Genomic DNA, 23707 nt, shown 5'->3' with positions numbered 1-23707 from the left:
TGTCAAAGATCAGATGGTTGTAGATGTGTAGTGTTATTACTGAGGCCTCTGTTCTGTTCCATTGGTCTATGTATCCATTTTGGTACTCGTAACATGCTGTTTTTGTTACTACAGCCTTGTAATATGGTTTGAAGTCAGGTAGCGTGATGCCTCCAGCTTTGTTCTTTTTGCTTAGGATTGTCTTGGCTATGTGGGCTCTTTTTTGATTCCATATGAAATTAAAATATTATTTTCCAATTCTATGGAAAAGGTCAGTGGTAGCTTGATGGGGATAGCATTGAATCTATAAATTACTTTGGGCAATATGGCCATTTTTGTGATATGGATTCTTCATATCCATGAGCATGGAATGCTTTTCCATTTGTTTGTGTCCTCTCTTATTTTCTTGAGCAGTGGTTTGTAGTTCTCCCTGAAGAGGTCCTTCACATCCCTTGTAAGTTATATTCCTAAGTATTTTATTTTCTTTGTAGCAATTGTGAATGGGAGTTCACTCATGATTTGGCTCTCTGTCTGTTATTGGCATATAGGAATGCTTGTGATTTTTGCACATTGATTTTGTATTCTGAGACTTCGCTGAAGTTGCTTATCAGCTTAAGGAGATTTTGGGCAGAGATGATGGGGCTTGCTAAATATACAGCCATGTCATGTGCAAACAGAGACAGTTTGACCTTATCTTTTTCCCTAATTGAGTACCCTTTATTTCTTTCTCTTACCTGATTGCCCTGACCAGAACTTCCAATACTATGTTGAATAGGAGTGGTGAGAGAGGGCATCCTTGTTCTGTGCTGGTTTTCAAAGGGAATGCTTCCAGTTTTCTGTCCATTCAGTATGATATTGGCTGTGGGTTTGTCATAAATAGCTGTTATTATTTTGAGATACGTTCTATAAATACCTAGTTTATTGAGACTTTTTAGCATGAAGGGCTGTTCAATCTTGTCAAAGGCCTTTTCTGCATCTATTGAGATAACCATGTTGTTTTTGTTATTGGTTCTTTTTATATGATGGATTATGTTTGTTGACTTGTGAATGTTGAGCCAGCCTTGCATCCCAGGGATGGAGCCAACTTGATAGTGGAGGATAAGCTCTTTGATGTGCTGCTGGATTTGGTTTCCCAGTATTTTATTAAGGATTTTTGTCAGGGATAGATATTTCATCATTAATGTTCATCAGGGACACTGGCCTGAAATTTTCTTTTTTTTGTTGTGTCTCTGCCAGGTTTTGGTATCAGGACGATGCTGGCCTCATAAAATGATTTAGGACAGGTTCCGTCTTTTTCTATTTTTGAAATAGTTTGGAATAGTTTCAGAAGGAATAATATCAGCTCCTCTTTGTGCCTCTGGTAGAATTCGGCTGTGAATCTGTCTAGTCCTGGACTTTTTTTGGTTGGTAGGCTGTTAATTGTTGCCTCAGTTTCAGAACTTGTTATTGGCCTATTCAGGCATTTGACTTCTTCCTGGTTCAGTCTTGGGAGGGTATATGTGTCCAGGAATTTATCAATTTCTTCTAGATTTTCTAGTTTATTTGCATAGTGGTGTTTATAGTATTCTTTGATGGTAGTTATTATTTCTGTGGGATCAGTGTTGATATCCCCTCTATCATTTTTATCATGTCTATTTGGTTCTTCCTTTTTTTTTTTTTTTAATCTTTAATAGACCACTAGTCTGGCTAGTGGTCTATTTTGTTGATCTTTTCAAAAAACCAGCTCCTGGATTCATTGATTTTTTTGAAGGGTTTTTCGTGTCTCCATCTCCTTCAGTTCTGCTGTGATATTAGTTATTTCTTCTCTTCTGCTAGCTCTTGAATTTGTTTGCTCTTGGTTTTCTAGTTCTTTTAATTGTGATGCTAGGGTGTTGATTTTAGATTTTTCCTGCTTTCTCTTGTGGACATTTAGTGCTATAAATTTCTCTCTACACACTGCTTTAAATGTGTCCCAGAGATTCTGTACTTTGTGTCTTTGTTCTCATTGGTTTCAAAGAACATCTTTATTTCTGCCTTAATTTCATTATTAACCCTATTAGGAGGGTCATTTAGGAGCAGGCTGTTCAGTTTCCACGTAGTTGTGCGGTTTTGAGTGAGTTTCTTAATCCTGAGTTCTAATTTGATTGCACTGTGGTCTAAGAGACTGTTATGATTTCCTTTCTTTTACATTTGTTGAGGAGTATTTTACTTCGAATTATGTGGTCAATTTTAGAATAAGTGTGTTGTGGTGCTGAGAAGAATGTATATTCTGTGATATTGTGGTGGAGAATTCTGTAGATGTCTGTTAGGTCCACTTGGTCCAGAGCTGAGTTCAAGTCCTGGATATCCTTGTTAATTTTTCTTTCTCGTTGATCTATGTAATATAGACAGTGGGGTGTTAAGTCTCCCACTGTTATTATGTGGGAGTCTAAGTCTCTTTGTAGGTCTCTAAGAACTTGCTTTTTGAATCTGGGTGGTCCTGTATTGGGTGTATACATATTTAGGATAGTTAGCTCTTCTTGTTGTGTTGATCCCTTTACCATTATGTAATGTCCTTTGTGTTTTTTGATCTTGGTTGGTGTAAAGTCTGTTTTATCAGAGACTAGGGTTGCAAGCCCTGCTTTTTTTTTTGCTTTCCATATGCTTGGTAAATATCTTTCATCCCTTTATTTTGAGCCTCTGTGTGTGTGCACATGAGATGGGTCTGCTGAATACATCACACAGATGGGTTTTCACTCTTTATCCAGTTTGCCAGTCTGTGTCTTTTAATTTGGGCATTTAGTCCATTTACATTTAAGGTTATATTGTATGATGTGTGAATTTGATTCTGTCATTATGATGATAGCTGGTTATTTTGCTCGTTAGTTGATGCAGTTTCTTTATAATGTCAATCGTCTTTACCCTTTGCTATGTTTTTGAAATGGCTGGTACAGGTTATTCCTTTCCGTGTTTAGTTCTTCTTCAGGAGCGCTTGTAAGACAGGCCTGGTGGTGACAAAATCTCTCAGCATTTGTTTGTCTGTAAAGGATTTTGTTTCTCTTTCACTTATGAAGCTTAGTTTGGCTGGATATGAAATTCTGGGTTGAAAATTCTGTTCTTTAAGAATGTTGAATATTATCCCCCCGTTTTCTGGCTTGTAGGGTTTCTGCAGAGATCCATTAGTCTGATGGGCTTCTCTTTGTTGGTAACCCGACCTTTCTGACTGGCTGCCCTTAACATTTTTTTCTTCATTTCAGCCTTGGTGAATCTGATGATTATGTGTCTTGGGGTTGCTGCTCTCAAGGAGTATCTTTGTGGTGTTCTCTGAATTTCCTGAATTTAATGTTGGCCTGCCTTTCTAGGTTGGGGAAGTTCACCTGGTTAATATCCTGAAGAGTGTTTTCCAACTTAATTCCTTTCTCCTGATCACTTTCAGGTACACCAATCAAACCTACATTTGGTCTTTTCACATAGTCCCATATTTCTTGGAGGCTTTGCTCATTTCTTATCGCTCTTTTTTCTCCAGTCTTATTTCCTTGCTTTATTTCATTGAGTTGTTCTTCAGTCTCTGATATCCTTTCTTCCGCTTGTTTGATTTGGCTGTTGATACTTGTGTATGCTTCACAAAGTTTTCATGCTGTTTTTCAGCGCTACTATTCTTAAGGTGAATAAATGATTACTTCCCATTTCACTGACCAAAATTGAGGTCACAGTAGTGATGTGCCTAGGTTTATTGCACTCTTTCTTAAAAGTAACTTACATTGTTACCCATACTTATCCTCTTTGCCCAGTCTTACAGGATGAGGTTTCTCTGTTCTGTTAAAAGTTACTCTGTTTACTTGTCTTCTCTCTTTATCTCCTCTTGCCATCTCTAGGAGCTTGTTCATTAGATGTATCCTGTGAGCCCCATTTCCTTAGTGTCTTTCTTGTTGCTGCTTCCTTACCCTATGTAAACATGTTGTACATTTCCATCCTAAAAAGAAATATTTCCTATCTTCATCCTTGTCCCTCTCTTGCAACTGTCTTAATTCTTTATTCTACTCCTCATTCAAATACCACATATATTTTGTAAATCACTGCTTTCTAGTCCTAGTAGAGTTGTTAGTGAAAAGAGCACAGGTTTGAAGACAATAATACCTGAGCTCAGGAACTATTATTTTTGATAATATTAACCTTTAGTCTTTGTTTTTTATCTGTAAAATAGAGGCAGTATTTATCTTCTTAGGGTTGTTTTGAGGATTTGTGTGAAGCTCATAGAAGCTTAGTCTTGACACATAGAAGATACTGTTTAAATGGTAGTAAACAATACAACTGTTTTAGTTATTTATAAGTTTTTTGTTTTTAAGGTATTTTCTGGTTTATAATCATGTTTTTCAAATTGTTAAGGTTGCAGAGTAAGTGACCTAAGGAAAAATATAGTGTTAATATGTATGGAAAATTAAGAAACTGAACTTATCCTAAGATTATGTTTAACTCATTTGATTTCTTCCTTTCCCCTTTCCCCTTCCTCCTTTCCCTTTTTTCCCCTTTCCTTTCCCTTTCTGTCTTCCTTCCTTTCTTCCTTCCTTTTTTCCCCTCTCTCTTTTTCCTTCCTTTTCTCCTCCCCTCCTCCGCCCCTCCCCTTAATTGGCATTTCAACATAAAATTCGCCAGTACAGTCATCTGGCTTCCTGTTTTATTTCTTGTAAGGTTTTAAATAATATTATTTATTATCCTATTTTTGTAGGAATTTGATTTTTTCATACATCATTATTTTGAAGCAAGTCTTATATATCATATCCTTTTATCAATATATACAGATATTTCACTCCACTCTCTTCTTGCTTGGATGGTTTCTCAGGACAAATCAGATGTATTTCTTATCATTTTTCTATAGGTTCAGTATTTTTTCCCTCTGACTTCTTTCAGGATTTTTCTTTTCTTTTTTTTTTTTTTTTTTTGAGACAGAGTCTTGCTCTTTCACTCAGGCTGGAGTGCAGGGATGTGATTTTTGGTTCACTGCTACCTCCACCTGCTTGGCTCAAGTGATCCTCCTACCCTAGCCTCCCGAATAGCTCGGAATAGAGTTGCGTGCCGCCATGCCCAGCTAACTTTTGTATTTTCTGTAGAGACAAGATTTTACCACATCGCCCAAGCTGGTTTTGACCTCCTGAGCTCAAGCAATCCTCACTCCTCAGCCTTCCAAAGTGCTGGGATTACAGGTGTGAGCCACTATGCCTGGCACAAGATTTTTATTTTGTCTTTGATTTTCTGAAGTTTGAATATGATATGTCTAGAGATATTTTTGGGGGACATTTAGTTTGGTTGCTGTTCTCTAACCTTCCTGGATTTTGGTTTGGCATCTGATATTAGTTTAAGGAAATTTGATGTTATTATTGCTTTAGGTACTTTTCTGGTTTTTTTTTTTTGTTTTTGTTTTTGTTTTCTGTTCCTTCTCTTTTTGATATGCTCATCATGTGTATTTATACCTTTTGTTGTCATCTCATAGTTCTTGGATATTCTGTTGTGGTTTATTTTTTTTCAGTCTTTTTTTCTGTTTGCTTTTCAGTTTTGGAAATTTTTATTGTCATATCCTCAAGCTTTAAGATTCTTTCTTCAGCCATGTCACATCTAATAGTGAGTTCATCAAAGGTATTCTTCATTTCCATTACAGTGTTTGTATTTCTTTTTTGTTTGTGAAAGTTGTCAGAATCAAAATGAAGTCATCTGTTAAAAAAAAAACACCAAAACAAACAAACAAACAAACAAACCCTGACAAATAGAATGGGAAAAGGCTATGAAGGGAGGATTATCACACTTGTATACCTGATAACAAAACTATCATAACTCTAAAAAACCTTGGTCTTGCGCAAAGGCTGTCACAGCCTAACCCACAAAATACTTGTGTGAGCACATCTGCCCACCAACTGTCTGTCCAGCTTTGGAATGGCATCACACTTTTTATTGATACTTGTAGCCAAGACTAATCATTTCAAAAGAATTATGCAGTTTTTCCTCACATTCTCTTTAAAACCCTTTGTCTTCCTTTGCCTCCCTGAATGCACATGTAGTTTACTATGGCACTTTTATTCCCATTTCAATGCCCTGTTCCTGATAAATATTATTTTCTTTAAATAGCCTCTTGCTGTTTGTTATTTAGGTTGACAGTTTTTTTCTTAGAATTTCTGTCTCTTTCTGCTTATGTTATCCAGCTGTTCTTGCATGTTGTTTCCTTTTTCCATTAGATCCCATGGTGTATTATAGTTTTTAAAAATTCATGATTTAGTAATTTCAACATTCCTGCCATATCGGGCTCTGGGTCTGATGCTTGTTCAATCTCTTCAAACTTTTTTTTTTTTTTACTGTTTGGTATGCCTTATGTAAGTGTTTGTACTTAGTGTGTACTTATTTGCTGAAAGTCAGACTAGATACACTGAGTGAAAGGAACTGTGTTAAAGAGGTTTTGGTAACATATGAGTAAAGTGTGAGGAGAGGAAGGTGTTCTATAGCCCTATGATCAGGTCTCAGTCTTTTGGTGATCCTGTGTTCCTAAATTGTGACCTTCACTGGTGCTTCTGATTTTCCCCTCTTAGTTTGAATAGGATAGCTGGAGGGAGGTGCAGTGAGTTTTTCCCTTCCTCTGTGGAATGCTAGATATGGCTCTAGTTGGGTATTTCCCTTCTCTCACATGGAAGCCTAGAGGGAGCTGGAGTTGGGTTCTTCTCTTCCCACAAGTAGAAGCCCAGAGCTGGCTCAAGTTGAATATTTTCTTTCTCTCAGATGGGTTAGGCTCTGATAATGAGGCTAGAAGATTAGGCTGTAGGAAAATAATTTCACCTGAGGCTAGGTCTTGTTAAGAACAAAACGCTCTGACATACTTCAAAATGGCTTTTCTCTTCTCCCTGTTGGTGGAAATATGAGGGGATTTTTCTCCAGTATTTACAGTGAGGACCTAGTGGAGGTCCTGGAAGTAAAACTTACAAAAACTTGAGAGCCCACTTATTGTATCTCTCTGGAGTTTCTCTCTCTCAATCTTGTTCACACTGAGCCTCCAGCAATTCATTCAGTTGTGGTTCAGGTTTTCCTATGTTGGCATGGATTCCTGTGGAGGTTTCTGCTTGTGGGTTTCTGCTGGTAAATTGTGATTCTCTATGTCCACTGGTCTCTCTCTCTCAAAATTTTTGGGCAGTAGTTTATCCTGTGACCCCATTTCTCTGGTAGATCTAAGAAGAGTTGTTGATTTTAGCTTTTTACTTGTTTTTAGGATAGAGTGAAGACTTAGACGCTTTTTATATTCTGAATCTGAAACTGGAAGTCCTATTATGCATATTTTAAGCCCTTGTCAGATAACTCAGTTTTCTGATCCTCTATTGATCCACTTTTATTTCCTGTTAGTTTTCTTGGTTTTTGATCCTAATTATTTTTTCCTGTATTCCCAGTCACGTTTGCTTAAATGCCAAACTTTGTAAAAATTTTAGGAATTATTTGAAACTTTCGGTAAAGACATGTTTCTTCAGATAGTATTTACATGGTTTTAGCAGATTGCTAGAGGACATTAGCAATTCTGGATCATCTTAATTTAGGTAAGACTTGGGATGAATCAAATTTGGTCCTTAGTTCCTAGTCAGGTGTCTGTTTTTAGTTTGCCCTTTACACATAGTGTTTATCTTTTCAAGATTCGAACCTATAGTCTGGCTAGTTTATCAGACCATTGTCCCTTATATCCAGATCTCCCTTCCCTCTCTTCTCAAGGCCATGCTTCAGTTTTTGTTCCTTTACTTTATGAGCTTATCAAAAGCTGTTCTCAGCTTCTTAGCCTCTTAGCTGTCTCCATAAGAATTTGTCAGTTATCAGCCTGGAAAAACATTCTCAAATGTCAGGCTCATCCGGGCTTCCTTTTAGATTTATAACATTTTTAATGCCTTGTTAGGTTTCTCATGTCTTGAAGTAGACTTTTTTAGGTGTCTAATTTTTCTAGTTGATTTTTGCGGGTGGTTTGTTTTTAAATCACCTAATCTCCAAGTCACCCTGCTATGTTCTATTAAGAGCCTCTCAACATTCTGTTCCTTCTGCTTGGAAAACTACTTTTCTAACCCTGCAGCACTCAGTTTACAGAACCCATTGACACAGGATATTTTTTGGTGCTGCTTTGTCAGCCAGAGACCTCTGTGGCCTGCGATGCCCCTGTTTGGGCCTCACTTGGATCTGGGCTCACTACAAGAGGTACCCCACCCACTCACCCAGTGGGCTGCACTCAGCTTGCACCCTGGCCTGGATCCTGTGACCACTGCAACTGTGCCCTCAGCCTGTAGCAGAAAGGGTTATGTGAGCAGGCGTGGGGTCCAGCCACAGTGCACAGCCAGATGCAAGAGCCACTGCAGTGGTTGGGCTGCACTAAGTGCCAGCACTGGTGTGGGTTCAGTGTGGGGCTTACAGCTGGATCAGCCATGTCACAAGTGACTTCTGCCATGGGATTTGGTGTCTAGATGAGGGGAATGTGGTGGCACCCAAAAACGTGGAGACACGAGGAACCACAGAGCCCCAAGGGGTGTCGTTCCTGCTGACCGCAGCTCGGTGGAAGAGGGGGCATGGTAAAAGCTCTTTTAGTTCCACCATCTTCAGCCTGGAGAACAAGAGTGTGTTAACAGGTCTGTCTTCACTTGCCGTTTGGCAAGTCCTGAGTTCTTGTCCCATGTCCAAGAAGAATGAGGTTATGTGGACAACTGGAAGGTAAGTTTTTTTTTTTTTTAAATTATACTTTAATTTCTGGGGTACATGTCCAGAACTTGTAGGTTTGTTACATAGGTATACATGTGCCATGGTGATTTGCTACATCCATCTCCCCATCATCTACATTAGGTATTTCTCCTAATGCTATCCCTTCCGTAGCCCTCCACCCCCTGCTGTCTCTACTGTAACCCCTCACCCTCTGACAGGCCCTGGTGTGTGATATTCCCCTCCCTGTGTCCATGGGTTCTCATTGTTCAACACCCACTTATGAGTGAGAGCATTCAGTGTTTGGTTTTCTGTTCTTGTGTCAGTTTGCTGAGAATGATGGTTTCTAGCTTTACCCATGTCCCTGCAAAGGACATGAACTAATTGTTTTTTATGGCTGCATAGTATTCCGTGGTATATATGAGCCACATTTTCTTTATCCAGTCTATAATTGATGGGCATTTGGATTGGTTTCAAGTCTTTGCTTTATGAACAGTGCTGCAATAAACATATGTGTACATGTGTCTTTACACTAGAATGATTTATAATCCTTTGAGTATATACTCAGTAATGGGATTGCTGGGTCAAATGGTATTTCTAGTTCTAGATCCTTGAGGAATCGCCACACTGTCTTCCACAATGGTTGAACTAATTTACACTGCCACCAACAGTGTAAAAGCGTTCCTGTTTCTCCACATCCTTTCCAGCATCTGTTGCCTCCTGATTTTTTAATGATCACCATTGTGACTGGTGTGAGATGCTTTCTCAATGTGGTTTTGAGTGCCAATTCTCTAATGACCAGTGATAATGAGCTTTTTAAAATATGTTTGTTGGCTACATAAATGTCTTCTTTTGAATAGCGTCTGTTCAAATCCTTTGCACACTTATTGATGGGGTTGTTAGTTTTTTTCTTGTGAATTTGTTTAAGTTCTTTGTAGTTCTGGGTATTAGCCCTTTGTCAGATGGGTAGATTGCAAAATTTTTTTCCCATTCTGTTGATTGCTGGTTCACTCTAATGATAGTTTCTTTTGCTGTGCAGAAGCTCTTTAGTTTAATTAGATCCTATTTGTCTATTTTGGCTTTTGTTGCCATTGCGTTTGGTGTTTTATTCATGAAGTCTTTGCCCATGCCTATGTCCGGAATGGTATTGCCTAGATTTTCTTCTCGGGTTTTTATGGTGTTAGGTCTTATGTTTAAATCTTTAATCCATCTTGAGTTAATTTTTGTATAAGGTGTAAGGAAGGGATCCAGGTTCAGCTTTCTGCAGATGGCTAGCCAGTTTTCCCAACACCATTTATTAAATAGGGAATCCTTTCCCCATTGCTTGTTTTTGTCAGGTTTGTCATAGATCAGATGGTTGTAGATGTGTGGCGTTGCCTCCAGGGCCTCTGTTCTGTTCTATTGGTCTATATTTCTGTTTTGGTACCAGTACCATGATGTTTTGATTACTGTAGCTTCGTAGTATAGTTTGAAGTCAGGTAGTGTGATGCCTCCAGCTTTTTTTTTTTTCATGGGATTTTCTTGGCTATGCAGGCTCTTTTTTGGTTCCATATGAAATTTAAGGTAGTTTTTTTTCCAATTCTGTGAAGAAAGTCAGTGGTAGCTTGATGGGGATAGCACTGAATCTATAAATTACTTTGGGCAGTATGGCCATTTTCATGATATTGATGCTTCCTAACTAAGAGCATGGAATGTTTTTCCATCTGTTTGTGTCCTCTCTTATTTTCTTGAGCAGTGGTTTGTAGTTCTCCTTGAAGAGGTCCTTCACATTTCTTGTTAGTTATATTCTTAGGAATTTTATTTTCTTTGCAGCAGTTGTGAATGGGAGTTCACTCATGATTTGGCTATTATTGGTATATAGGAATGCTTGTGGTTTTTACACATTGATTTTGTATCCTGGGACTTTGCTGAAGCTGCTTATCATTTAAGGAGATTTTGGGCTGAGATGATGGGGTCTTCTAAATATACAATCATGTCATCTGCAAATAGAGACAATTTTGCTTCCTCTTTGCCTAATTGAATACCCTTTATTTCTTTTTCTTGCCTGATTGCCCTGGCCGGAACTTCTAATACTGTTATCGGATAGGAGTGGTGAGAGAGGACATCCTTATCTTGTGCCAGTTTTCAAGGGGAATGTTTCCAATTTTTGCCCATTCAGTATGATATTGGCTGTGGGTTTGTCATAAATAGCTCTTATTATTTTGAGATCCATTTCATTGATATCTAGTTTATTGAGAGTTTTTAGCATAAAGGTTGTTGAATTTTGTCAAAGGCCTTATCTGCATTATTGAGATAATCATGTGGTTTTTTTTCTTTGGTTCTGTTTATGTGTTGGATTACCTTTACTGATTTGTGTGTGTTGAACCAGCCTTGCATCCCAGGGATGAAGCCGACTTGATCATGATGGATAAGCTTTTTGATGCACTGTTGCATTTGGTTTGCCAGTATTTTATTGATTATTTTCTCATCAATGTTCATCATGGATATTGGCCTGAAATTTTCTTTTTTAGTTGTGTCTTTGCCAGGTTTTGGTATCAGGAAGACATTGGTCTCATAAAATGAGTTAGGGAGAATTTCCTCTTTTTGTATTGTTTGGAATAGTTTCAGAAGGAATGGTACCAACTCCTGTTTGTGCCTCTGGTAGAATTTGGCTGTGAACGCAAATTCTGCCAGAGGTACAAACAGGAGTTGGTACCATGGACCTGGACTTATTTTGGTCGGTAGGCTATTAATTGCTGCCTGAATATCAGAACTTGTTATTGGTCTATTCAGGGATTTGACTTCTTCCTGGTTTAGTCTTGGGAGGGTGTTTAAGTGTCCAGGAATTTATTCATTTCTTCTAGATTTTGTGGTTTATTTGCTTAAAGGTGTTTATTGTAATCTCTGATGGTTGTTTGTATTTCTGTGAGATTGGTGGTGATATCCCCTTTATCATTTTTTATTGCATCTATTTGATTCTTTTCTTTATTAGTCTGGCTAGCAGTGTATTTTGATTTTTGAAAAAAAATAGTTCTTGGATTCATTGATTTTTTGTGTGTGTGTCTGTATCTCCTTCAGTTCTGCTCTGATCTTAGTTATTTCTTGTCTTCTGCTAGCTTTTGAATTTGTTTGATCTTGCTCCTCTAGTTCTTTTAATTGTGATGTTGAGGTGTTGAATTTATATCTTTCCTCATTTCTCTTGTGCTCATTTAGTGCTATATATTTCCCTCTACACACTGCTTTAAATGTGTCCCAGAGATTCTGTTACTTTGTGTCTTTGTTCTCATTGGTTTCAAGGAACATCTTTATTTCTGCCTTCATTTCATTATTTATCCAGTAGTCATTTAGGAGTATGTTGTTCAGTTTTCATGTAGTCGTGCAGTTTTGAGTGAGTTACTTAATCCTGAGTTCTAATTTAATTTCACTGTGTTCTCAGAGACTGTTTGTTATGATTTCTGTTCTTTTGCATTTGCTGAGGAGTATTTTACTTTCAATTATGTGATCATTTTAGAATAAGTGTGATGTGGTGCTGAGAAGAATGTATATTCTGTGGTATTGGTGTGGAGAGTTCTGTAGATGTCTATTACGTTCACTTGGTCCAGATCTGAGTTCAAGTTCTAGATATTCTTGTTAATTTTCTGTCTTGTTGATCTGTCTAATATTGACAGTGGGGTGTTAAAGTCTCCCACTATTATTGTGTGGGAGTCTAAGTCTCCTTGTAGGTCTTTAAGAACTTGCTTTGTGTATCTGTTTACCCCGGTATTGGATGCATATATATTTATGATAATTAGCTCTTCTTGTTGCATTGATCCCTTTAGTATAATGCAATGCCCTTTGTCTCTTTTGATCTTTGTTGGTTTAAATACTGTTTTATCAGAGACTGGGATTGTGACCTCTGCTTTTTTTTTTTTTTTTTTTTTTGCTTTCCATTTGCTTGGTAATCTTCCTCCATCTCTTTATTTTGAGCCTATGTGTGTCTTCGCACGTAAGATGTGTCTTGTAAATACATCACACCAATGGGTCTTAACTCTTTATTGAATTTACTAGTCTGTGTCTTTTAATTGGAGCATTTAGCTCACTTACATTTGAGGTTAGTATTTTTATGTGTGAATTAGATCCAGTCATTTTGACGCTAGCTGGTTGTTTTGCCCGTTAGTTACTGCAGTCTCTTCATAGTGTTCATGGTCTTTACAATTTGGTATGTTTCTGGAGTGAACATACAATTTGGTATGTTCCTTTCCATGTTTAGTTCTTCCTTCAGGAGCTCTTGTAAGGCAGGCCTGGTGGTGACAAAATTTCTCAGCAGTTGTTTGTTCATAAAGGATTTTATTTCTCCTTTGCTTACGCAGCTTAGTTTGGCAGGATATAAAATTCTGGGTTGAAAATTCTTTTGTTTAAGGATGTTGAATATCGGCCCCCACTATCTTCTGGCTTGTAGGGTTTCTGCTGAGAGATCACTGTGAGTCTGACGGGCTTTCCTTTGTGAATAACCTGACCTTTCTCTCTGGCTGTGCTTAGTATTTTTTCCTTCATTTCAACCCTGGTGAATCTGACGATTTCATGTCTTGCTCTTCTCGAGGTGTATTTTTGTGGTGTTCTCTGTATTTCTTTAATTTGAATGTTGGCCTGCTTTGCTAGGTTGGGGAAATTCTCCTGTATAACATCCTGAAGAGTGTTTTCCAACTTAGTTTCATTCTTCTCATCACTTTCAGGTACAACAATGAAATGTAGATTTGGTCTTTTCACATAATCCCATATTTTTTGGAGACTTTGTTCATTTCTTTTCACTCTTTTTTCTCTTATCTTGCCTTCTTTATTTCATTGAGTTGATCTTCAGTCTCTGATATTCTTTCTTCCACTTGATCGATTCAACTGTTGAAACTTGTTTATGCGTCACGAAGTTCTTGTGCCTTGTTTTTCAGCTCCTTCAGGTTGTTTTATGTTCTTCTCTATGCTGATTATTCTAGTTATCATTTCATCTAACCTTTTTTAAGGTTCTTAGCTTCCTTGCATTGGGTTATAACGTGCTCCTTTAGCTTGGAGGAGTTTATTACCCACCCTTTGAAGCCTGCTTCTATCAGTTTGTCAAATTGATTCTCTGTCCAGTTTTGTTCTCTTGCTGGTGAGGAGTTGTGATCCCTTGGAGGAGAAGAGGCATTCTGGTTTTTGGAATTTTCAGCCTTTTTGTGCTGGTTTCTTCCTATCTTTGTGGTTTTAACTACCTTTGGTTTTTGAAGTTGGTGGCCTTTGGATAGGGTCTCTCAGTGGATTTCCTTTCTGTTGATGTTGAAACTGTTTCTTTCTGTTTGTTTTCCTTCTAACCATCAGCCTCCTCTGCTGCTAGTCTGCTGGAGTTTGTTGGAGGTCCACTCCAGACCCTGCTTGCCTGGGAATTACCATCTGGGGTGGCAGAACAGCAAAGATTGCCACCTGCTCCTTCCTCTGGTAGCTTCATCCCAGAAGGGTACCTGCCAGATGCCAACCAGAGCTCTCCTATATGAGGTGTCTGTCAGTCCCTGCTGGGAGGTGTCTCCCAGTTAGGGACTGACAGACATGCTGGGAGGTATCTCCCAGTCAGGGACTGACAGACACCTCAGGTGACAGACTGGGACACACCATTCAGGCAGGGATGTTTAAGTCTGCCGTGTACCTGCAACCACCCCTTTTCCCAGGTGCTCTGTCCTAGGAAGGTGGGGTCTTTATAAACCTTGATGGGTTGCTGCCTTTTTTCAGGGATGCCCTGGTGAACGAGGATGGAGTCTAGTGACACAGTCTGCCTGCAGAGGCCTTGTTGAGCTGCTGTGGGCTCCGTCCAGTCACTGTGTAAACTTCCCAGCCACTTTGTTTACACAGGTCGTTAAACACAGGTGTTAAAACCTACCTGACCCTCAGCAATGGGGGACGCCCCTCTCCCCACCGAACAGGAATGTCCCAGGTCGAGTTCAGACTGCTGTACTGACTGCGAGAATTTCAATCCAGTGGATTTTACCTTGCTGATCTTTGTGGGTATGGGACCCAATAAGCCAGATCACTTGGCTCCCTGGCTTCAGCCCCCTTTCTTGGGGGAGTAAGTGCTTCTGTCTTGCTTGTGTTCCAGGCGCCACTGGGGTATGAAAAAAAAAAACTGCTGTGGCTAGCTTGGTATCTTCTCAAATCGTTGCCCAGTTTTGTGCTGGAAACCTGGGGTGCTGATGTTGTAGGCACTGGACGGAATGTCCTGCTCTGTGGGTTGGGAATACCTTGGGAAAAGTGCAGTATCTGAGCCAGAATGCCAGGAAGAGTGTGCCAGAGTGCCAGAGTGCTGGGAGAAGTCCCTAATGGCCTCCCTTGGCTAGGAGAAGGAGTTCCCTGGACCCTTGCGCTTCCCACGTGAGATAACACCTTACCCTGCTTCGGCTCGTCCCTCCTTGGGCTGCACCCACTGTCTAACCAGTCCTAATGAGATGAACCATATACCTCATTTGGAAATGCGGAGATCATCTGCCTTCTGCATAGCTCTCACTGGGAGCTGTGCACTGGAGCTGTTCCTATTCGACCATCTTGTCAGCAATCTCAGTGAGTTTTGTTGAGTGAAAGAACAGTTGTCAGTGGAGAGGGGTACCTGAAGTGGGCAGCTCGCTACCAAAAGTTTGGTAGTCCCAAAGGGTGGCTGAGTTCAGAGTTCTTATGGGCTCAGAATGGGGGAGTGCATGCTGATTGTTTTGTGAGTATGCAAAAAAGGCCAAAAAAAGGCACCACTGAAAGATGCGTATCACAGTGCAAAAACCAATTAGGGAAGGGCAGATATGTGGAAAATAGGTGAAGGGTTGGGATCCATCAGAGGAAAGTACCAAATGGGAAGAGAGGTTCTCAGTCTAATCTGTGGATTTTTGTAAGACTTGTAGCTTGGTTTTCAGGTTTTAAACTGTGTTCAGTTTGAAGGTCAGGTTTCACTGGTGACCCTCCACTGTCTGCCTTGGGATTTGTCTGCCTCCTGCTGCTATCACTATTCAGTGCTATGGTCAAGTCCTGAAGAGCATTTCCTCAGAGAAGCTCTCATTGACTCCCTTACTAGATTAGGTCTTGTTATTATACTCTCTCATAACAGTGTACAACACCTTCATTAACTGGTATCTTGTAATTATACATTTATTTGTATTTTTATTTCATTTAATGTTTGTCTTCTCAATGTAATTTTAGGTTCTTGGGAAAAAGGGCCAGGTCTATTTTTTTTTTCGTCATTATAGCCCCAAGTTATGTTGTGAAGGGAGTTTATAGTATTTCTTCATAGATTAAATATATAAGTAGAAGGTTAAATGACAGATTTCCTTTGGATGAAAGTGGTGGAATTTAAAGTAAGAGATTATGCCTTTTTCATGGGTCCTTGAAAGGTAGAAAGGGAATAACTTATTTTTCTTTTTCTTTTATAAATTAATTTGAAATATTTCAGTTATAATAAAAATATAAGGAGTTTTGTATTATATAGCTGACTCTTGAACAATGTGTTTCAGTAGCGTAAGCATAGGTTCACTAATGTATGGAATGTTTTTTCAATAAGTGTATGGGAAACCTTTTTGGAGATTTATGACAATTTGAAAGAACTCACAGATGAACTGTGTAACCTTGTATTCCTGAAAAAAATTAAAAAGAAGTGTGTCATGAATGCATAAAATGTATGTAGATACTAGTTTATTTTATAATTTGCTGCCATAAAAATCTATTACAAAAACTTAAAATTAGGTCAGGTGTGGTGGCTCATGCCTTTAATGCCAGCATTTTGGGCAGCCAAGGTGGGAGGATTGCTTGAGCCCAGGAGTTCAGGTTCAACATGGTGAGACCCCACTTCTACAAAAAAAAAAAAAAAAAAAATTAGCTGGGCATGTTGGTGCCTGCTTGTGGTTCCAGCTACTTGGCAGGTTGAAGTGGTAGGGTCACTTGAACCCAGAAGTTTCAGGCTGTGGTGAGCCATGTTCACATCAGTGCACTCCAGCCTGGGTAACAGAAGTGAGACCTTGTGTCAAAAACAAAACAAAACAAAACAAAACAAAACAAAACAAAGCAAAACAAAACTTAAATTTATCAAAACTTTCCCACACAAACACTGAGAAGACCATACGTGGCACCATTCATAGTCAAGAGAAATGTAAACAAATGTAAAGACAGTACTGATCATAACTGCATAACATTAACTGTGGTACATACTGCATGTACTACTATAATATACTGTAGCCACCTCATGTTGCTATTGTGCGAGCTCAGGTGTTCTGAGTATTCACTTAGAACACTGTGTGACAGGAATCATCTCTGCATGAGTAGTTCCCTTCTCTAGTAAGTTGCACATCGTGGTAAAAAGTGATACCTTGTGGTTCTTGCTTATTTTTCATTATTTTAGGTGAAACACCTAAAACCTGGAATAACACCATGGGAAAGTTTCAAAGTTATGCTGTTTCACTAGTTATGCAAAGTTTCACTAGTTATGCTGGAAGTACTCTCAAGAAGCAGAGAAAAGTCATGACATTACAATAAAAGTTGAATTGCTTGATATGTACCATGAATAGAGGTCTGCAACTGTGGTTGCATTCCATTTCAGATAGACAATTTATCTTGTGAGCAGATAACATAAACTTACCGGACAGTGCCATAAATGTGTTTTCTCATTCTTAGAATTTCTTTAATAACATTTTCTTTTCTCTGGCTTACTTTATTGTAAGAATACAATATATAATACATAGCATAAAATATACATTAATTATTAGTAACGCTTCTGGTCAGCAATAGGCTATTAGTTAAGAATTTGGGAAGTCAAAAATTAGACATGGATTTTTTGATGGCACAGGTGTTGGTGCCCCTACTGCTCAAGTTGTTCAAGAGTCAACTGTACCTTGCTGTACTCATCACTCTGCTTAAGAAATAGATATTTATAAAAGCACACATTATATACTAATATATAAACATATATATAGCCTACCTAGTGATTACTTTAGCTTTTAGACACTCCTGTGGTAAATTAAGTAATTTTTTTATTGTTACTAATTTGTTTATTTAAGACAATTTTTCTTTAAACTTTTAGATGATACAGCAGTGTTCGAGTTGATACAGCTAGTTCCACCAGGTAATATATACTGATTTAATGTATATCATAAATTGATGTAATATATATCATATCACATATTATATATGATTATATTATATTATTTTATAAGGATGTAATGTATTATATACTGACAAAGTAAATTGACTTGGGAACTCATTTCAGTGACATGTTTTTTAATTTTAAAATCTCATCTTTCCAGGCTGGGCACAGTGGCTCACGTCTGTAATGCCAGTGCTTTAGGAGGCTGAGGCAGGCAGATCACCTGAGGTCAGGAGTTCGAGACCAGCCTGACCAACATGGTGAAACCTTGTCTCTACTAAACATATAAAAATTAGCCAGGTGTGGTGATGGGTATCTGTAATCCCAACTACTTGGGGAGCTGAGGCAGGAGAATTGCTTGAACCCAGGAGGTGGAGATTGCAGTGAGCCAAGATCGTGCCATTGCATTCCAGCCAGGGTGACAGAGCAAGATTCTGTCTCTAAAAAAAAGAAAAAAAAATCTCATCTTTCCTCCTCTTCCCAAGTTAAGAACAATGTTGAGTTTCTGTTGTTGATCTACTTTGTATAAAATCTCAATAGACCAAAATAATGTATACAGAAAGATTGTTATAAATGTCACTTTAATACATTATTCTAAAATTGAATAGTAATAATTGAAAATGGAAAATAACTTATTCTAAAATATTTTGTGACAGTCATAAAAATTGACTTTTTGTTTTTGTGATTTTTCTAAAACTATATTTTTACTGATAAAGTAGTTAATTATCATTGTTTTTGTGTGTTGCTTATTAATGAATGGAAGAGAATAAAATCTTACTTATGTAGTAAATATTACAGTTTCCTGGAGAAGGTAGAGTTAAAATATAGAGACTAGTTCATTTCTGATACTGATTTCTGTGATTATAGGCATCTATATTAATAAAATTTTTATTTTATGTGAAAAATAGAGTGCTGGCTGGGTGTGATGGCTTATGCCTGTAATACCAGCACTTTGGGAGGCCAAGGCGAGTAGATCATGAGGTCAGGAGATTGAAGCCATTCTGGCTAACATGGTGAAACCCCATCTCTACTAAAAATATAAAAATTAACTGGGTGTGGTGGCATGCACCTATAGTCCCAGCTACTCAGGAGGCTGAGGCAGGAGAATTGCTTGAACCCAGTGGGGGTGGAGGTTGCAGTGAGCCGAGATTGTGCCATTGCACCCCAACCTGGGCAAAAAGGGCAAAACTCCATCTCAAAAAAAAAAAAAGAAAAAAGAAAAAATATGGAGATGGTAATTGATATATAAATGTTAGACTTTATATTTTCAAAAGGACTTTTTTTTTCCCTAGGAAGTAAGTTTACATGACTATCTTCTGTCTCCAAAAGGGGAGAGGGGACAACTAATATGTAGTATGTTTCTGAAAAAGGAAAATGTGTTAATATTTTTAATATATCTTTAATTTTCCTTTCATAGAAAATAAATATGACCCAAACAGGCATTTCAATAAGGCGTCAGGCAATAGATATATTATACTTGATAATTTTGCTTCTAAATAGAATATTTTGTTATAATTTGAATCATAGGCTGTCTTTCTTGTAGTGGGTGAAACACTGTCTACGTATGACGAAAATACAAGAGATTTCATGTTTCCAGGTCCAAACCAAGTGTCTGGACACCATGATTCAAACCGCCAGATTACCATGAGGAGGATTTCTGGCCTTCGAGTAAGTGCTTGCAATTTTCTGAATCAATTTTTGATAAAAATCATTGTCAGAAACCACCATGTAGCATTCAACATCTTAAATGTGAAGAACAAATTCAAAGTGTAATTTAGTTTAATTCTTGTTTTGTAGTTTAAATCTTAATTGTTTTAGATTTCAATGTTACTTAAACATATAAAGGTATTTATTTGCAGCAATGTGAAAACAGACTAATACAGTAAATTGGTTAAACATATTGAAATCTAAATGAAAATAATTTAATAAAAGTCATGAATGTGACATTCAAAATTTTAAAAATTTTAATATACATTCTTCAGATCTCTGTCATCTCCTCCTTTCCCCTGTCCCCATCCCATCTCTGTCTGTCTGACTCTTTCTTCTCTTTATTTTTCTCTCTGAGGGTGAAGAAATGTTTATCATTCTTTAGGATAACAAACATTTGAAAAGAAAATATTTGAAAAGATACTCAAACTCATTAGTATTCAGAGAAATACAAATTAAAACAACCATATGATTTAATTTATATAGCTGTAAGATTGGGAAATTTTAATAAATCTGATAATATCAAAAGTGAAACAATTGGAATCTTTTATATGTTATTATACCATGTGATATGATTAGGCTCTGTGTGCCTATCCAAATCTTATCTTGAATTATAATCCCTGTAATCCTCCTGTGTCAAGTGTGGGATCTGGTGGGAGGTGATTGGATCATGGGGCAGTTTCCCCCATGCTTTTCTCATGATAGCAAGTGAGTTCTCACGAGATCTGATGGTTTTATAAGTGTTTGACATTTCCTGCTGCATACACATTTTTTCTCTTGCTTGTTGCCATGTAAGATGATATGCCTGATCCCCTTCAATCATGATTTTAAGTTTCCTGAGGCCTTCCCAGCCATGCAGAACTATGAGTCAGTTAAACCTCTTCCCTTGATAAATTACCCAGTCTCAGATATTTCTTTACAGCAATGTGACAACGGACTAATACAGTAAATTGGTACCACGATTGTGGGACATTGCTGTAAGATACCTGAGAATGTGGAAGTGAGTTTGAAACTGGGTAATGGGCAGATGGAGGAACAGTTTGGAAGGCTAAGAAGACAGGAAGATGTGGGAAAATTTGGAAATTCCTAGAAACTTGTCAAATGGCTTTGACAAAAATGTTGTTAGTGATTTAGGCAATGAAGTCCAGATGAAGGTTGTCTCAGATGGAGATGGGAAATTTGTTGGGAACTGGAATAAGGGTGATTCTTGCTATGCTTTAGCAAAGAGACTGGCAGCATTTTTCCTCTGCCTTAGAGATCCATGGAACTTTGAACTTGAGAGAGATGATTTATGGTATCTGGTGGAAGAAATTTCTAAGCAGCAAAGCATTCAAGAGGTAACTTTGGTGCTGTTAAAGGCATTCAGTTTCAACATAGAAATGGAACATAAAAGTTTGGAAAATTTGCAGCCTAACAATGTGATAGAAAAGAAAAACCCAGCTGGGTGTGATGACTCACACCTGTAATCTGAGCACTTTGGGAGCTGAGGCAGGTGGATCACCTGAGGTCAGGAGTTTGAGACCAGCCTGGCCAACATGGTGAAACCCTGTCTCTACTAAAAATACAAAAAATTAGCTGGGCATGATGGCAGGCACCTGTAATCCCAGCTACTCAGGAGGCTGAGGCTGAGACAGGAGAATTGCTTGAACCTGGGAGGCAGAGGTGGCAGTGAGGTGAGATTGTGCCATTGCACTCTAGCCTGGGGGAAGCCCATTTTCTGAGGAGGAATTCAAGCCAGCTGTAGAATTTTGTATAAGTAATAAGGAGTTTAATGTTAATCACCAAGACAATGGGGAAATGTCTCCAGGGCATATTCAGAGACCTTTGTGGCACCCCCTCCCATCACAGACCCTGAGGCCTAGGAGGAAAAAGTGGTTTCCTGGGGCGGGCCCAGGATCCCCATGCTGTGTGCAGCCTAGGGACTTGGTACCCTGTATCTCAGCCACTCCAGCCATGGCTGAAAGGGGCCAACATAGAGCTTGACTTCAGAGGGTGCAAGCCTCAAGCCTTGGCAGCTTCCACGTGGTGTTGAGCATGTGAGTACACAAAAACTAAGAATTGAGGTTTTGGAACTTCCACCTAGATTTCAGAAGATGTATGGAAACGCCTGGATACCCAGGCAGAAGTTTGCTGTGGGGGCGGGGCTCTCATGGAGAACCTCTGCTAGGGCAGTATGGAAGGGAAAGGTGGGATCAAAGACTCCACACAGAGTCCCTACTGAAGCACTGCCTAGTGGAGCTGTGAGAAGAGGACCCCTGTCCTCCATACCCCAGGATTGTAGATCCACTGACAGCTTGCACCATGCACCTGGGAAGTCCACAGACACTCAGTGTCAACCAGTGAAGGCAGCCAGCAGGGAGGCTGTACCCTGCAAAGCCACATAAGCGCAGCTGCCCAAGACCATGGGAACTCACCTCTTGTATCAGTATGACCTGGATGTGAGATATGGAGTCAAAGGAGATCATTTTGAAGCTTTAAGGTTTGATTGCCTCGCTGGATTTTGAGCTTGCATGGGGCCTGTAGCCCTTTTGTTTTGGCCAATTTCTCCCATTTGGAATTGTTGTATTTACTCAATGCCTGTACCCCCATTTTATCTAGGAAGTAACTAACTTGCTTTTGATTTTACAGGCTCATAAGCAGAAGGGACTTGCCTTGTCTCGAGACTTTGGACTGTGGACTTTTGAGTTAATGCTGAAATGAGTTAAGACTTTGGGGGGCTGTTGGGAAGGCATGATTGGTTTTGAACTGTGAAGATATGAGATTTAGGAGGATCCAGGGATGGAAGGATGTGGTATGGCTCTGTGTCCCCACCCAGATCTCCTCTTGCAGCTCCCATAATTCTTGTATGTTGTGGGAAGGACCTGGTGGGAGATGATTGAATCATGGGGATGGATCTTTCCCATGCTGTTCTCATGATAGTGAATGGGTCTCATGAGATCAGATGGTTTTAAAAACAGGAGTTTCTCTGCATAAGCTCTCTCTTTGTCTGACGCCATCCATGTAAGATGTGACTTGCTCCTTCCCTGCATTCCATCACAATTGTGAGGCCTCCCCAGCTATGTGGAAGTGTAAGTCCAGTAAGCCTCTTTCTTTTGTAAATTGCCCATTCTCAGGTATGTCTTGATCAGTACCATTAAAATGGACTAATAACAGTATCTATCTTAAAGGTGTATTCTCTCTGACATACTAAGCCTTTTTAAGAATGTTTACTTGTTTGTTCATAATAGTGAAAATGGAAATAATTGATATGTCTGTTAGTAGGAGTTTGGATAGATTAGTTGTAAAACATTTATGTAATGGAAATATATTTTCATACACCTAAAATTAAAAGCTGCATTAAGTGACAGCTTACTGTCTATCTTTTACTATAACTTCCTTCAGGTTCTGTGGACGATTTGAAAATATTTTATTGCTGAAAATAAATCTTCCATGCAGGGAAACTGAGAGAAGCCCATGCCATTTCAAAAGAGGAAAAGCAAAAATTGTCTAGCTTGATATTATTTGGACAGATTTTTAAAACTAATTTTATACAATACTACAGTAGTTCGAATAAGGAGAGTATTGATGTATGAACAGATATACTGAACTAAGTAATTTCTCCTGTAGATTTATCATATGCCCTATTCCAAGAAAAAGCTGGTTCATCTTAATGAAACTATAAAAGTTGACTAAGTAGTAAGTTTATAAAGCTATACCTTCTTTGGGATATTTCATTGTCCATTAGCAAGCTTCTGTACTATAAAAGTCTTCAAAGAGTATTTCATGATCTGTGTGGAAACATACAGTGAACAAATAATTGTATTTTAAAACTATGGTCTCTTTAAGGTAATTAAAAATTCTGTATGCTACCAATATGGCAATATAAACTCAAGATTATGGACAATTAACTGGGATTTATTTTTTCATCATTTATTTTGAATGACTTTTACATTTATTTGGAAGATGATGGATTATTAAAGCAAAAATATATAAAAATTAGGACTTCTAGAAATGGCAGTTTGAAGGTATTGAGAATTCTTCCTTCCACACAAAATGAGTATATAACTAGACAAAATTTCCACAAGCAACAAATTCAGGATACTGGAAACTGACAAGGAAAGACAAATGAAGTTTTCATGCTTGAAAAACTGCTAGAGCTTTGAGTATAGCCGGCAAGAGTATTAACAAACTGGCGAGAGTATTAACATTCTTGCCTGGGGTGCCCTTGTACTCTGTTTGGTAAGTGAGAATATCTATTCTGGAGCTAGGTGCAAAAATCAGCAGCTTTGCTACCTGAGA

At 38.5% G+C, this 23707-nt stretch overlaps 1 protein-coding gene across 5 annotated transcripts in view; it reads left to right on the top strand.

Moving 5' to 3' along the window:
- SPATA6 (spermatogenesis associated 6) overlaps nt 1-23707 on the top strand; it is a 160915-nt gene that overhangs the window by 28172 nt on the left and 109036 nt on the right. For 4 of the 5 annotated variants that reach the window (XM_012434815.2, XM_012434814.2, XM_012434819.3 and 1 more), the window contains exons 3-4: nt 17660-17701; nt 19266-19390. In XM_012434815.2, coding sequence (XP_012290238.2) covers nt 17660-17701; nt 19266-19390 — 167 coding nt within the window. The remainder of the gene's footprint in view (nt 1-17659; nt 17702-19265; nt 19391-23707) is intronic. The other variant, XM_012434817.3, reaches the window with a different exon arrangement.

Source organism: Aotus nancymaae, unplaced genomic scaffold (assembly GCF_030222135.1).
Source record: "Aotus nancymaae isolate 86718 unplaced genomic scaffold, 86718_ANA_hifiasm-v0.15.2.pri h1tg000007l, whole genome shotgun sequence".
NCBI lineage: Eukaryota > Metazoa > Chordata > Mammalia > Primates > Aotidae > Aotus > Aotus nancymaae.
This window is presented reverse-complemented; position numbering and strand designations above follow the sequence as displayed.